This window comes from Dromiciops gliroides, chromosome 6 (genome assembly GCF_019393635.1).
Source record: "Dromiciops gliroides isolate mDroGli1 chromosome 6, mDroGli1.pri, whole genome shotgun sequence".
Taxonomy (NCBI): domain Eukaryota; kingdom Metazoa; phylum Chordata; class Mammalia; order Microbiotheria; family Microbiotheriidae; genus Dromiciops; species Dromiciops gliroides.
The window spans coordinates 193,748,063-193,763,504 of NC_057866.1; the positions used below are offsets into that span (position 1 = coordinate 193,748,063).

The window sequence follows — 15,442 nt, forward strand, 5'->3', positions numbered from 1 at the left end:
CAGTTTATAGTATTGGAGAGTTGTCTGGAGCACTGAGAAGTTAAATGATTTGTCTAGGGTCACCTAGCTGGTATGTAGCAGTGGTGGGACTTGAACCCAGATCTTCCTGAGACCAGAGTTTGCTGTCTACTACATAGTGTCTATCATTATTATCACTACCTTCAAATCATACAAGGTCGTAAGCTGATTATACTATATTCCTTAAATTGTTTATGCTACAAGAGGTTTAAATCATATTGGGGCGGGGGGGGGGGGGGGGCCCGCGGGCAGCAGCTAGGTGGTACAGTGGATAAAGCACTGGCCCTGGATTCAGGAGTAACTGAGTTCAAATCCGGCCCCAGACACTGGACACTAGCTGTGTGACCCTGGGCAAGTCACTTAACCCCCATTGCCCCACAAAAAAATCATATCGTGATGTTTAAAAAGTTCGAGACAATTTCTGGGTAATTTAATAATTTTATTAATAACACCAGCATTTTAAATAAAAGGTCAGTGACACTTTCAAATGCTCGTGGAGGTGGGCTCATGACTTACACACCCTTGGAAAAGGGGTGTCCTTAGGAGGGCAATCAACTCTGATTGGTAAATAATTACCAATAATAACCAAATAATAACAAGAGATCAACTTTACAAAGAGAAGTGAGCTCACTCCAGTGAGGGCCTGAGAGTGATATCATGTCACTCTTGGACAGAGAGACTCTCCCTATAACCAGACCACCCCCAGCCCTGAGCTAAGAACTTCTACCCGCCACCAAGCCTGAGCTAGTTGGGTGCAGTAACAGCAGCCAAAATGAGGAGAGTGTTAATCCTATTATCTTCCATCAGCCCTGTCCTTGAGAGCTTGGACAAGGAAGTAGGATGGGGGAGGAGGAAGCTGTGGTCTCCCCAGTTTTAATAATTGTTTCCTTTCCCTTTTCTTTTTTTTGTGAGGCAATTGGGGTTAAGTGACTTGCCCAGGGTCACACAGCTAGTACGGGTTAAGTGTCTGAGATCGGATTTGAACTCAGGTCCTCCTGACTCCACGGCCAGTGCTCTATCCACTGTACCACCTAGCTGACCCTCCCTTTTCTTTTTAACTTTCCCAGGGCCCCATTCAGATCATTGGCTGCTGAATGACTGACTGGCTTCTTTTCTGCTCCACAGAACCTAAAGCGTGTGGCGGAAACCTGGATGGATGAATTCGCAGAGTACATTTACCAGAGGCGACCCGAGTACAGACATCTTTCCACCGGTGACATCTCTGCCCAGAAAGACCTCCGTAAACACCTCAAATGCAAAGACTTCAAGTGGTTCATGGCGGCCGTGGCCTGGGATGTGCCAAAGTACTACCCCCCAGTAGAGCCCCCACCAGCTGCTTGGGGGGAGGTAAGGCATGCGCCAGGCATGGAACTGCCTCTTCCTGCTACCTGCCCTGTCTTTCATAGAATAAGAGTACAAAGGATTCCAGAGGTCATATAGTCCACGCCCCTGTCTCCACTCACAGCTAACTATATTCCTTAATGGATATTCAGATAAATGAATATCCATTCTCTTCTTAAGTGGATCTACAAACATGGCAATCTCCCTTGTTTCTCAATGTTTACTTAGGACCAAGTATAAGGTTACTGCAAGCTCCAAGACACCTTGCAAAATTAAGGGGTTGAACTAGATACCTTCTGAGATCCTCCCATGTTTAGATCTATGATCCTGAATTCTAGGCAGAACACCTAAGCCAAAAGAGGGGTGACTATCTACATTGAGGGAGGGATGACCAACCCCAGTGAAATTATATATCCTTGAAATAAATAGAAGAGTCCCAGAAGTGTGGATATACAGCCAGAGGGGACCTCAGAGGTCACCTAATTCAACTCTCACTTTTTACAGATGAAGAAACTGAGGCTCAGGGAGATTAAGATTTTACTCAGACATTTCAGCAAAAGGAAGGACCTATAATAAGGCAGCTGGATGGCACATTAGATAAAACACAGGATTTGGAGTCAGGAAGATGTGAGTTTGAATTCTACCTTAGACACTTAATTGTGTGACCCTAAGATAATCACTTAATCTCTCTCTGCCTCAGTTTCCTATGCTGTCAAACGGAGATTATATGACCTACTTCATAAGATGATTGTGAGTTAACATATATGAAGTGCTTTGCAAACCTTAGAGTGAATCTTATAGCTTTTATTAGCATGTAGATAATTAGTCAATCACTGATTCCTGTGTCTACCATGACACAGCCCTTTGTGTTCAGGCTCAGCAAGACCCTAGCAACAGCGTATCTTTGCCACTTTCTTACCAAGTCTCCCTATTGAGGTGAGGCAAGAGATGCATCCCCTCCTGATGTATAGTGATGGAAAGCTCAGGACGACCAGCACTTTCTTGAACAAAAGCTGACCTTTTCCCCTCTGGATGCTTCTGGTTGATTTTGCTTCCTGATGGGTAAATAGGGTGGGTTGAATCACCCTACTTCCCCAGGTGGGGGCGGGGGGGAGGGATATATGTGTGTATGTGTGTATGTAATATGTATATATGTGCATGCATAGACACACATATGTAATATTCTAGATATTGTATATGTGGACATAAAAAAGAACTACTGTTCCCAGTTTAGTAACTTTCATTGCTATGACATACTGAATCTCCCTTCCTTCAGAAAATTGTGCTCCGGAAAACAGGGCTAAATTTGATAGAATGGATTTATCCTAGTAATTTGGTCTGCTTTTAGAAGATTGCCAACTCTGTGTCAGACAGAGGTCCTGACTGGAGCTGATTGCTGTCATCCCCTCCCCCCCGCCCAATTCCTTATGCAGGGTAAATGCAGGTTGAATCATAGTGGCAGGACAGGACCTTAGAAAGTATGAACACCACTCTTTTTTTTTCTTTTACCAATGAAGAAATTCAAACCGAGAGAGGAGGAGTGACTTGTCTGCAGTTACAGAGCTAGTAGTAGTAGGAGCCAGTTATAGACAAATACCTTCATCATTCATTCTGGGCACAGTCCAGTGCCTGAGCCCATCTCTGCCCAATGAAGCCTGATAAAAACAAGGGAACCCAATGGGCACTCAGTCAGAAAACACACTCTACCAATATTCCTTGGGGTGAGCTAGTCAGATGCCCTAGGGTCCCCATAGACTGGGAGTATATGTGGAGGACTGTGTCTCAATGCTAGGTATTAGCAATGATCTTAGAATGTTGATAGATGAAAATAATTTTACAAGCCATATGGTTCAACCAAATCCTTTGCTCTAATTGAAGCCATTGAGTTGACAGCACAGCTAATGTGCTTCTCTGCATAATGAGGCAATAGATTGTGAGTCAAAGAATGTGTTTGCAAATTGCAGTTCTATTCCTACCAATACAACTCACTATTTCTTTCTAGGCCTCAAGTCCTTATCTGTAAAATAAGAGGTGCGGTCCAAATGACTAGGAAGGTTTCTTTTAGGTTGTCATTGTTGTCTGTCCTTCATTCTCAAAGAGAACCATGACATCAAGGAGATGTCATAACTTACACTGAAATGGATTTAAGTGAAGAAGGGCTGTGCAAGATCACCAACTTCACTCTCTTCTCCTGAGCTATCTGGGTCCAGTGGCAAGATATATATCAGGATGACTGGAGATGGCCCCAAATATTTAGGGCAATTTGGGTTAAGTGACTTGCCCAGGGTCACACAGCTAGTAAGTGTCTAAGGTGAGATTTGAACTCAGGCCCTCCCAACTTCGGGGCCTGTGCTCTATCCACTGCACTACCTACCAGTCTATCATACTGCCTGTCATTCTCCTTTTAGGTAGAAAGCCAACAATCCTAAGACACAAAAGCCACTTGTTCCCTCCTAAAACTGGGAGAACTCTCTTTTGGCACCATCCCAGAAAATTAAAATCAATAGAGCACTCTCCATCAGGTTGTGGCCTTCAAAGGAAGTTTTTGTTTTTGTTTTTGTTTTTTGTCATATAATCCTTTCCCATCAGCAAAAAAATGCATAGTGAAAACTCAGACCACTCCTCCTCAGCCTCCTTGGCTGAATCTTCACCAGTTGTCCATGGGTATCTATGGAATGTCTGTGCCTGAAATGCATTCCCTCCTCAGCTTTGCCTCTCAGAAACCCTAGTCTCTTTAAAGTGCCAGCCCAGGCAACATCTTTCACAAGGAGCTTTGCTTGATCTCTATAAATAGTAGCTCCTTCCCCCTCCCATTACCTTATACATACCTCGTATATATTAGTATATGCACATGTTTTCTCCCTTACTAGATTATAAGGTAAATGAGGGCAGAGACTGCTTCACTTTTGTCTTTGTAAATTATTGATTGGCTCATCTTGCTTTAACGGCTGGAAAATAGACTTGTTTCCCCAGGTGTTTTTTTTTAATTTATTCAATAGAGAATTTATGCCTACCTCCATCAGGCCTGGTGACACTAGAATGGGGATAGGTACTGAATATGTTATTTCACTAATGGTGAGCCCCCTGGTGAGGGTTCTGGTGTCGCTGCTGATACAGGTCCACACCTCTGCAACTTAGAGTCTGACAAAGTTGCTTAGGGGCAACTAAAAGATATAATGCTGGGGGGCAGCTAGGTGACACAGTGGGTAAAGTACCAGCCCTGGATTCAGGAGAACCAGAATTCAAATGTGGCCGCAGACACTTGACACTTACTGGATGTGTGACCCTGGGCAAGTCACTTAACCCTCATTGCCCCACAAAATAATAATAATAATAGCACCTACCTCAAAGTATTGTTATAAGGATCAAATGAGAAAATATTTATAGAGCCCTTTGCAAAAGCACCACATAATTTTTTTAAAGCACCATGTAAGTGAGATCTATAAGTATGATTATCATTAGCTATTGTAGAACACTGAGAGATTGCGTTCAATTAAACTCAGGGTCATACACCCAAGACATATCAAAGGAGGATTTGAATTCAGGCCTTCCCAGTTCCAAAGTTAGCTATTGTCTTCAAAATTAGTGGGTCATAAATATCAATAGCCTGATTTTCCCCTGACAATAAGAGCTGATATTAATACAGGCTATAAAGTCTGCATATAAATAGAGATATAGACATATAGATGTAGGTATATACATAATATATATATATACATATATATGTGATTTTATGATTTGCGCCTCCCTACAGCACTCTGAGGTAAACACAATGGACAATATTGTGCCCATTTGATAAATGAGAACACTAAGGTTCAGAGAACTAGAGTTCTTGTCCATGGTCACAAAGCCCATCAGCACCAGAGGGAAGGATTGAATTCAGGTATTTCCTGGCACCGGGTTGATATCTTTGCTATGCCAGTTCAGACTAAACACCCACTATGTAAAAAACCATTATGCTGATGATGTAAAGTCAAAAACAAAAACAAAACCAGTCCCTATCTTCAAGAGACTTACATTCAAGTAGGGGCATTTAGCATGTACACAGATCAGCAAATTAATGAAAATTTAAGGAGGGGGGGAAAGCACCAATGTTGGGAATGTTGAAAATGTTGGAAATCCAGAAGTATTTTCCCCAGGAGATGGCATAAGAACCAGCTTGGCTTAAAGGCTAGAGGACAGGCCTAAGAGTCAGGAAGACCTGGGTTCCAGTTTCATCTCTGATGTTGAGTAGCATTGTGAAATCTGGAAAAGTCCTTGAACCTCTCAATGTCCACGGGAACTCTCTAAGCTAAAAGTTGCATTGACCCATTGTTGTTTATCCTTCATTTTCAAAGAGGATCATGACATCAAGGTGATGTCATGACTTACAGTGAATGGATTTAAGTGAAGAAGGACTGTACAAGATCACCAACCTCACTCTCTCTTCCAGAGCTATCTGGGTCCAGTGGCAAGATATATATCAGGATAATTGAAGATGGCCCCAGATGTTTAGGGCAATTGGGGTTAAGTGACTTGCCCAGGGTCATACAGGCAGTAAATGTCTGAGGTGAGATTTGAACTCAGGTTCTCCCAACTTCACGGCCAGTGCTCTATCCACTGCACCACCCAGCTGCTTTTGACCCATACTTAAGTATAATAGCAAGACATGAATTCAATGCAGTGTATAGGTGAAGGGCCTGGAAATAAGTACTAATCTACCTGCTTTGGGAGAGGGTGCATCCTTACTGGGAGCTCTCTACACCAAAGAAATGATAGGTCTGGACCAAAGGGGAAAAAAGATTATTAGAAGGCAAGGTGAGGGTCCAAGGAGTCTGGATGAGGGCACTGAAAATAGAATGCTGAGTGTATTGAATACAAGTAGCCCAGTCCATTCTGTAGATCAACAATGTGTACTTCAAAGGGGAGGAGAGGTGGTTTAGAAAATCCTCTACTTACTTCTTTAGTAAGAGGCATCCATATTCTCCTATCCCTACATAAATGTAGAGCAGAGCTCCCCTCTACATGTTCTATAAAACTCTAAATCCTGAATCAAAAGCACTGAGCTGCTTTAACTGTTGAATAAGGAAGCCAATCTCCCTCCCCAAGACTTGAAAGAAGTCAACAGCTTTACTGGAGTAAACAAGAAGGGTTTAGAAAAGCAAAAGATAATGTGTGTGGTACACAGGAAGAAAGAAAGCATGCTTCTAAGACTGGAGAAAGCGGGAAAGGATATCAATTATGCCACATAAAACCGATAATGGGGTTCTGAAGAAGGGAATGAAATTACAGCAAAGTGGACCCAGTCCTGAGTGTAAGAGCAAGGCATGAGTTTAAATGCTACAGGCAAGTGAGCGGTCTGGAAATGAGTTCTAATCTACCTTCCATACCAAAAGAGAGGAATCAAATTTTTAACCGAACGTACATAAGGTATTTAAATCTAGTCTAATCCTTATTTATTAAGTACCTGCTATATGCAAGTCACTGTGCTAAGCAATGAGGATACAAAGACCAATTAAAAAAAAAACAAAAACAATCTCTACCCGCTTGCATTAAGTCCATTGACATTCGTTCAATATCTTTTTCCATACTTTGTTACCTACCTAGTACTTATTATACAATGAAGTATGGCACAGTGGAAAGAGAACCAACTTTGGAAGCAGGAAGTCCTGGGTTCAGATCCTGCCTCTGATACATTCTGACTGGATTATCCTGGGCAAGACAGTTATCTCTGAGTGCTAAAGGCAACTCCTTAAGGATGTAAGTTGTAACTGAGAAGGTACTTACCTGCTTTGGTAGAATTTCCTCACCAAGAGGGTAATACTGTATATAAACCACACCAATAAAATCCTAAATCCTGTCAGAAAATATTTATAAATGTACAACATTGTGCCGGAGATACAAACTCAGAACTAGAAACAATCCCCAAGGGCCTTATATTCTATTGGGGAATACAGCATAGGTCTGTGATCTGTTCAGTGGGCTTACTACCTCCCAACCCATGAACCCTTTCTCATCCACTGTGGAAAAAACTATGGTTTGTCTCCTTTCTACTTTAAAGACATTTCCACCTTGAAAAAGAGTTTTAATGCTTGTAATTTTTATTATGTGTACTTTTTTTTCCTTGAGAGAATTTTTAGGATCCTATAAACTTAAAATTAATTTGTTAGTATGGGCAAAGCTCCTGAATAAATTTAAGAGATTATTTGTTCTTAGAGGGATTTTGAAAAAATGAGGAGTTGCAGCCTGTTGGATTCTTTAAAGAGAGAAATGGTAAGGAGCCACAAAGAACTCCTGAGCTGTAAACACCAAGACTCCTTTATGGGACACGTGTGCCAGGATAGAGGGTGCTGCTCACCCTCTTCTGCACTGGCACTTGGCATGGTTTTCTGGATGCTTGTCTGTGCTGGTCTAATTCTGGGTAAACAATGAAGTACTCAAGCAGTTTCTGGCTCCAATATCTTGAGACCTCAGTAGTAAATGATGTGCACAGCCTATAAACAGCTTATAAACTGCTACTTTTCTTTTTTTTCCTTCCTTTCCAAATACAGCTGCTAAATATTTGACTTTTAAATTTCCTGTCAGAATATGTCTACAGGAATTGAGAGAGGGAAAAAGAGGGAGAGAGAGAGAAAGAGAGAGAAGGAGAGAGAGAGAGAGAGAGAGAGAGAGAGAGAGAGAGAGAGAGAGAGAGAGAGAGAGAAACAGAGGGAGAGGAGAGGAGAAAAGGAAAAGGAGAGTGGGGGAGAGAAAAGAAGAGATGCAGAAAAATAAAGGAAAGGGGCGGAAAGGGGAAGATACAGAGAGAAAAGAAATACTGCATCTTTGGCAATACAACCATCAAATAGTAAAATGTATGTCCTAGTGAAGGAGCATCATCTAGACATTCTGTCTACATGTCACAGGAAGCTAGTGGGTACACAAGCTGTGACCCACTTTGCTTCCATCTGAAACAAAGTACAAAGTGACAGATGGAAAAAGCCAAGTTGAAAAACAGTAACACCTCAAATTTAATAGCCTTCTGAGTTTACAGAGCATTTTACTACCGTTAAACTTCCGTTCCTTTTCCGTAAGTTTACATCCTCACTTCCACTTTACCAAGCAGTGAAATGAGATGCCAAGGCTTAGCCAGTGGATGCCAGCCAGAGGTTGGTAAGAACATAATCTGGTCCTTGACAACTGCCCATATTTCTGTCCTTCTCATTAGACTTCATGTGAGGCAGCATGGTACATTGGAAAGACCAATGGTTCTATCATTAGAGAATAAGGTTTCAAATGAGTGACCTTGGTCATGTTGACTCCCTGGGCTTTTGTCCTTCCATCTATAAAATGAGGGGGTTGGACAAGACGGACTCTGAGGTCTCTTCCAGCTCCAGATTTATAGTCCTATCTTCCTCCAGTTGTGATAGGAGGCCGTCTGCCCCAGCCTACGTTGCATGGGGAATCCAAACTGCACATTTATTTTGAGGGGGAAGGGTGTGAGAATTTGGTTTCTCCTTAAAACAGAATGGCTGAGGGGCAGCTAGATGGTGCAGTGGATAAAGCACCAGCCCTGGAGTCAGGAGGACCTGAGTTCAAATCTGGCCTCAGACACTTGAAACTTATTAGCTGTGTGACCCTGGGCAAGTCATTTAACCCCAATTGCCTCACCAAAAACAACAAACAAACAAAAAAAAAAAAACAGACCCATCTCAACTACTGTCAAGTTGTCTAAAATTCAAATAGAACGATGGACATGAGCAAAGTTCTCCATTATTTGCCAACACTTCTCTTCAGTTGCATTTAACATGGAGTTCTGTAGCTTTATTTAGCCTCTTCGTTTTTCTACTTGAAGTGGTCTCTGCCTCGATGCTCTATTTTTTTATTCTTCAGAATTAACTAATAGGTTGCATTTATAGTGTGCTTTAAGGTTTGCAAAGTGCCTAATGTCTTAATTCATTTGATCCTCAACAACTGTGGATGGCAGGTGCTATTATTATCTCAGTTTTATAGATGAGAAAACTGAGGTTAAGTAACTTGCCTAGGATAACACAGCTGTTAAGTATGTGAGGCAGGATTTGAATTCTAGTCTTCCTAACTCCTACTCTAACATTCTATCCATTCCACCAACTCCTCCAAGAGGACCAATGACATCGGGAGGGTGATGGCTTAGCTTGTAAGGGAATTGGATTTAAGTGAGACAGAGATGTGAAAAATCACCAGCCTCATTCTTTCCTCCAGAGTCATTGGGGTCCAGTGGCAAGACATAAATTAGGATGACTGGCAATGGCTCCAGATGTAGTGGGAGACTTAGATGCCTTAGGGTTAGCTCTGTGACTCTCATATATTATAGTTTATTTGTTGTCTGTCCCTCATTCTCGAAGAGGACCATGACATCAGGATGGTGTCATGACTTGCAGTGAATTGAATTTAAGAGAGGGAAGGCTGTGCAGAGTCACCTGTTTCACTCTGTCCTCCAGAGCCATCTGGGTCTAGTAGTAGGATATACATCAGTGTGACTAGAGATGCTCCTGGATGTTTAAGGCAATTGGGGTTAAGTGACTTGCCCAGAATCAAACAGCTAGTGTCTGAGGTGACATTTGAACTCAGGTCCTCTGGGCCAATGCTCTATCCATTGTGCTACTTATTTGATTTCTAAACATGGAGTGGTTCATTAGTATAAGATGTTCCCAAAGGAAGAAACTCTCATCTCTAAAGCAGCAGCAGAATATGTCTTAGAGAGTTTGCCTGAGAGGATAAATGACTTATGCGAGATCACCCAGACAGTATGTATCATAGGTGGGACCTGGACACAGGTCCTGCTGACTTAGAGGCTATCTCTCTACCCATTACTCCATGCTACTTCTCCATTTCTACATTCACAGAAAAAGAGGTCTTTTTTGACAGTCAGAGTGGGTAATCGTTCCTTTGTAAGCAAGTACTTCCTATCCTCTGTTCCCTGATTCCCCAATATGTGGCATGAGTCATTTTTTTTTCATTTTAGAGGCAACAGTCATCCTTGCCCCTCAAGAGTAGATTCCATAATCAGGAACATGGGGGAATCCCCAGTGATAATCAACTCTGCCCCCTCTGAAGGAGGTTGTAGTTTGTCTGCCCCCATTTTCTTTATAATGAGAGTTCCCACTTGCCTCCAAGTACTCTGATGGCAACCCTCCAAAGTAAATGGACTGTCTTCTTGACTTGGTGATAAGGCTCCTCAACCTCAGCTAAGCTAATTCCTCGGATGACAGACATGCAGCTTATCATCAGAGGTGGTGGTGGTGGTGGTGGTGGTGTTGATCCATTTTAGTTGTGTCTGACTCTTCATGACCCCTTTTGGGGTTTTCTTGGCAAACAAACTGAAGTGTTATTATTTTAAAAAGAAAAAGAACATAGAAATTCCCAAGGTTGTTAAAAGCAATTCAAGATGGTAAAAATAAATGAAACTATCAACGAGAAGACTAAAAGCAGTGGGGGAATAAAAGATACTAGAGTGGTTTGCCATTTCCTTCTCCAGTTCATTTTACAGATGTGGAAACAGAGGCAAACAGGGTTAAGTGACTTGCCCAGGGTCACACAGCTAATAAGTGTCTGAGGCCAAATTTGAACTCAGGTCTTCCTGATTCCAGGCCCAGCACTCTATTCACTGTGCCACCTAGCTGGCCCATAAATGAGAAGTAATACTCCTCTAGTATAGCGTTTAACAAGCCCCCATACCTCAGGATGAGGTATGAGAGTGAGATTTGTATAGAGGATCGTGTAATGAGACACCAACATCTACTTCAAAGTTTTCTTAGGTCTCGTTCATCTCAGTGTAATTTGATGGAAAGAACACTGTTCTGGACAATAAGAAGAACAAGGTCTGGTACCAGCTGTGTTGCTAAGTAGTTGTGTGACACTGAACAAGTCCTCTGACCTCTGTGGACTTCATCTGTCTCATCTGTATTGAAAGAGGGTTGTACTAGATACTTGGGTTTCACATTTAAATTCCATGGATCTAGCTTTTTCCCTTCTCATTTACCTGGGGCCAGTATGAACTGAATACCATCTCTCCTTTATAAATAGAAGAATCTTTATAAAAGAAGGACTATGTGCACATGCAACCCACTTCCTAACAGAAGTGACAGACTCCAGGCCAACTGAGATATATTTATGTGGCCATGACCAGTGTGGGAATTTGTTTCTTTTGTCTGCACATATTTAATAGGAACATTTTGTTTTTCCTTTTTGGTGAGATGGGGAGGTGGAAAGGAGAAGAAATAGGTTCTGCTCATTGAAAAAGTTTAATTTACTTTTTTTTCTTTTTCTTTTTCTTTTTTTTTTTTGCGGGACAATGGGGGTTAAGTGACTTGCCCAGGGTCACACAGCTAATAAGTATTAAGTGTCTGAGGCTGGATTTGAATTCAGGTCCCCCTGAATCCAGGGCCAACGCTTTATCCACTGCGCCACCTAGCTGCCCCTTAATTTACTTTTTTAAAAGACAAAAAAGAGCATTGGACTTTTAAAGTCCGAGTTCTGCCGCTTACTGTGTGACCGTGCCAAAGTCACTTTATCTTTCCAAGTCTCAGTTTCTTTACCTCTAATACTCTTAATTCCTCCCTCATGGGCTTGTTGTAGAAAGTACTTCATAAACCTTAAAATGTACTCATGTTCATATAATGTATGTACATATACATATGTACACAGGTGTATATGTGTATTTACATGTCTGTTATATGCATATATGCATTATACTTTCTACATACCCACGTAAGCACTAAGATTTTTACATACACATATAAGATTTTAACATATAGATTTTTACATACACTAAGATTTTTACATATATATCTGAGCACTAAGATTTTGGGGACACCATGTGGAGGGTCCATATGTGTGTGTATATATATGTATACATACATACACACATATATAATATGGATGTATAATGTGTGTATGTATATAGTAACTGTATGACAATGACAGATACCTTCCCACACTGGGAATTTCCATGACAACCAAATCACAAGTCCTTAATATATTGACCCTAAAGAACCAGAGAGGTTCTGCTAGTTAACAGACCCTCTCCCCTGGACAAGGAAAAAAATGGTCACATTTTTTCCAACAAATGCTGATAGGAGAAACTTGAACTGTTCAGAAAATGACTTCAGTCCCTGGTGTTCTCATCTGTCATCTTTCTTTAGAATTGAGTTTAGGGGAGAGAAACATTGTAAGACTGAAAATATTTAGGCAGACAGGTTGGATATCCTGAATCATAATTCAAATGTAAATAATTTGTTGTGTGAATGTGCGTGTGTGTGTGTGTGCGTGTGTGTGTGTGTGTTTCAAGCAATTCTTTGTTGTATGTAGTTGTGGTAAGGAAAAATTTAAAATATACATTTTTGCTCCCCAGGTAATCAATAAGCCTTTCCCTGGCTGTCATAATGCTCCATAAAAGAAATTAAAACCCTTGTACCCCTTTCTTCCCCCCGTCCTTTCTGGGGTTCATGCATTTGATACAGTCATTTGTTACTCTTTTGAAAATCCAAAATATGAGGGGGAGAAGAAAGAAAGTTCTGCAGTAAATTAAATAACCAAATTTTGAAATTGGATGAAAGATTCAAAACAGACAAGCACTCCTTTCCTATCAAGGGCCAGGAATTCTTTTGAAAATGTTGTCAGCTTCTTGTCCTTAATGTACTAATCTTGGCCCATCAGTTTGTCACATTCCCATCATGCAGAAGCAAAATATTGAAGGGGGGGGGGAATCCTCATCTCCTATGCAGTCAAATGATGGTGCCACTCAAATCCCTTCATCTAGATGAGTGTCACCCTGAATTGCAGAGAATTCACAAAGACAGTCAAGCTAAGAAGACCCAGCTCTCTCAATGTGCTTCAGGTTTCATTTGACTGCTTTCTGGTTCCTACAACTCAATGGGCTTTATAAATTACTGCATATTAGTTATAATGAAAGAAAGATCAAGGACAGGTATTCAGCCCTGAGGTATGTGTGGTCTCAATGACCACCACAACTAGTTAGGATCAAAGGATCACAGAATGAGAGCTGGAAAGAACCGCCCAAATTCATCTAGACCAACAGAGGTTGTGACGTGCCCAAAGTCACATAGATAATTAAGCACCAGAAGTAGAATTTGAACCCAGAACCTTTGACTCTTTCTACCATCCCTGACTATGGTGTTTAAAAAGGTTCAAGAGACATAATTTCTTGGTGATTTAATCATTTTATTAATAATGCCAGCATTTTAATGAGAGGATGAGCATTTGGTTATCTCTCTCTTAGACCAAAGACAATCATGGTGGTGGGCTCACAACCTATATGCCCATTGGAAGAGCAGTGCCCCTCCCCTGTCCCAAGGGTTATAATCAATTCTGATTGGTTAACAATTAATGAGACAATGAATATTATGAGGGACTGGACCTGAACTTTGATCATGTCATTTACTTCTAAGTTACTCCCAACCTTGGGCAATCTATTCGAAGAATTTATCCCCAACCAAACCTTAATGAATCACAAGAAGAAAATTAGTCCAATCTCATTATCAGTAATGTCCTTCAAGAGACTGAACTTCTAAAATCAGGACTATAGAAAAAGGGTGTCAACTCTGTATCTCCCCATATCATTGGTTATTAATAATCATTTCTCTCAATATTCTGTTGAAGGGTTGCCTCATTCTGACAGCAGAACACCCATTCTCAATCTGGAAAGGTGTCATGTTCAGGCCTGGTGATAGACTATTGTCCTAGATAAGCTTGTTTGATTATAAACGTCTTGGCCAACACATGACTTCTTTTCAACCATAACAACTCATGAATGCGTATAGAGTTGTGTCCAACACTCATGGAAGTAGTATCGTCAATAACAAAATCTCAGGTCCTTGAAGAAAAGACTGGCTGCTGATGACTCAATCATATTTTACGTAGATGTGAGGTATGTCAATGGACTGATATATTGTTATTCAGCATCTTTCTGACTTTCCAGATCCTTCCCTGGCCATGATTCCCCTATATAGGTTGTCTCCTCCTATTAGAATATAAGTTTCATGAAGGCAGGGACTATCTTGGTTTTTTGAATTTTTCCCCAGGAGCACTTAGCACAGTGTTTGGCACATACAAAGTACTTAAAAAATAGTTTTCATTCATGCATTCACTCTGGGCAATAGCCACTCACAGAATGGAAAAGTCCTCCAGTGTCTAGTACAGTGGCTAGAACACATCATATAGGCTTGTTGAATTGAATGACCACGAGTAATACAAATCCAATCTGGGCCTGTTTTATAGGTGTTTGGCTTTTTTATTTATTTATTTTTTCTAATAGGGCATGGTAAACTCCATCATTCTTTCATTCCAGTCCTGTGATGATTTAGTAGAAAGTGGTAGGCAAATATTGGAATCAAAAGGTGACACTCTATTGCCCTAGGCAGAGCTGTGTGTTTGGTTATGGGTCAAGATTGCAAGATGTTCCAAGTGCCCATGATTACTCTTGACAAAGCTTTGAAATTATATATGCATTTTGACATATAGCCAGTCCATCAATATGGATTCTCACTCCATTGACTCAGGTACTAATCCCTCCTTGCCATAGCAGGAAGTAATTCTGAATTGTTGTGCCCCACCCCAATCCTCCCTAAAAAAAGCCATCCCTTGAGGATCAACTTTATGGTGATGAACCTTGCCGAAGTTTGTTAGATAGACACACACCCAACCCATCACCAAGTTTGTAGCCAAAAGTCTTTCTGGCTTTGTGGATGACCTGACAAAACCAGTACTCTCTGATAAAAAGTATTTTTTTTTCCAGTTACATATAAAGATAGTTTTCAACATTTGTTTATATAAAATTTCCAATTTCAAATTTTCCCCCTCCTTCCCCTCCGTCCCCCTTCCCCTAGACAGCAGGTAATCTGATATAGGTTATATATATATACAATAACATCAAACACATTTCTGCATTAGTCATGTTATAAAAGAAGAATCAGAGCAATAAGGAAAAACCTCAAAATAGAAAAACAACAGTAGCAGAAACAAAAGAAATAGTATCCACACTCCACAGTTCTTTTTTTTCCTGGATTTGGAGCTCCCCTTCCATCATGAGTCCCCTGGAACTCTCCTGTACCATTTCATTGGTGAG

The 15,442-nt window shown here is 41.0% G+C and overlaps 1 protein-coding gene across 2 annotated transcripts in view; it reads left to right on the plus strand.

Moving 5' to 3' along the window:
- Nucleotides 1-15,442, plus strand: part of GALNTL6 (polypeptide N-acetylgalactosaminyltransferase like 6) — a 1,532,830-nt gene that overhangs the window by 1,454,312 nt on the left and 63,076 nt on the right. For both annotated transcript variants that reach the window (XM_043972447.1, XM_043972448.1), the window contains one exon: nt 1,144-1,365. In XM_043972447.1, the coding sequence (XP_043828382.1) occupies nt 1,144-1,365 (222 nt within the window). The remainder of the gene's footprint in view (nt 1-1,143; nt 1,366-15,442) is intronic.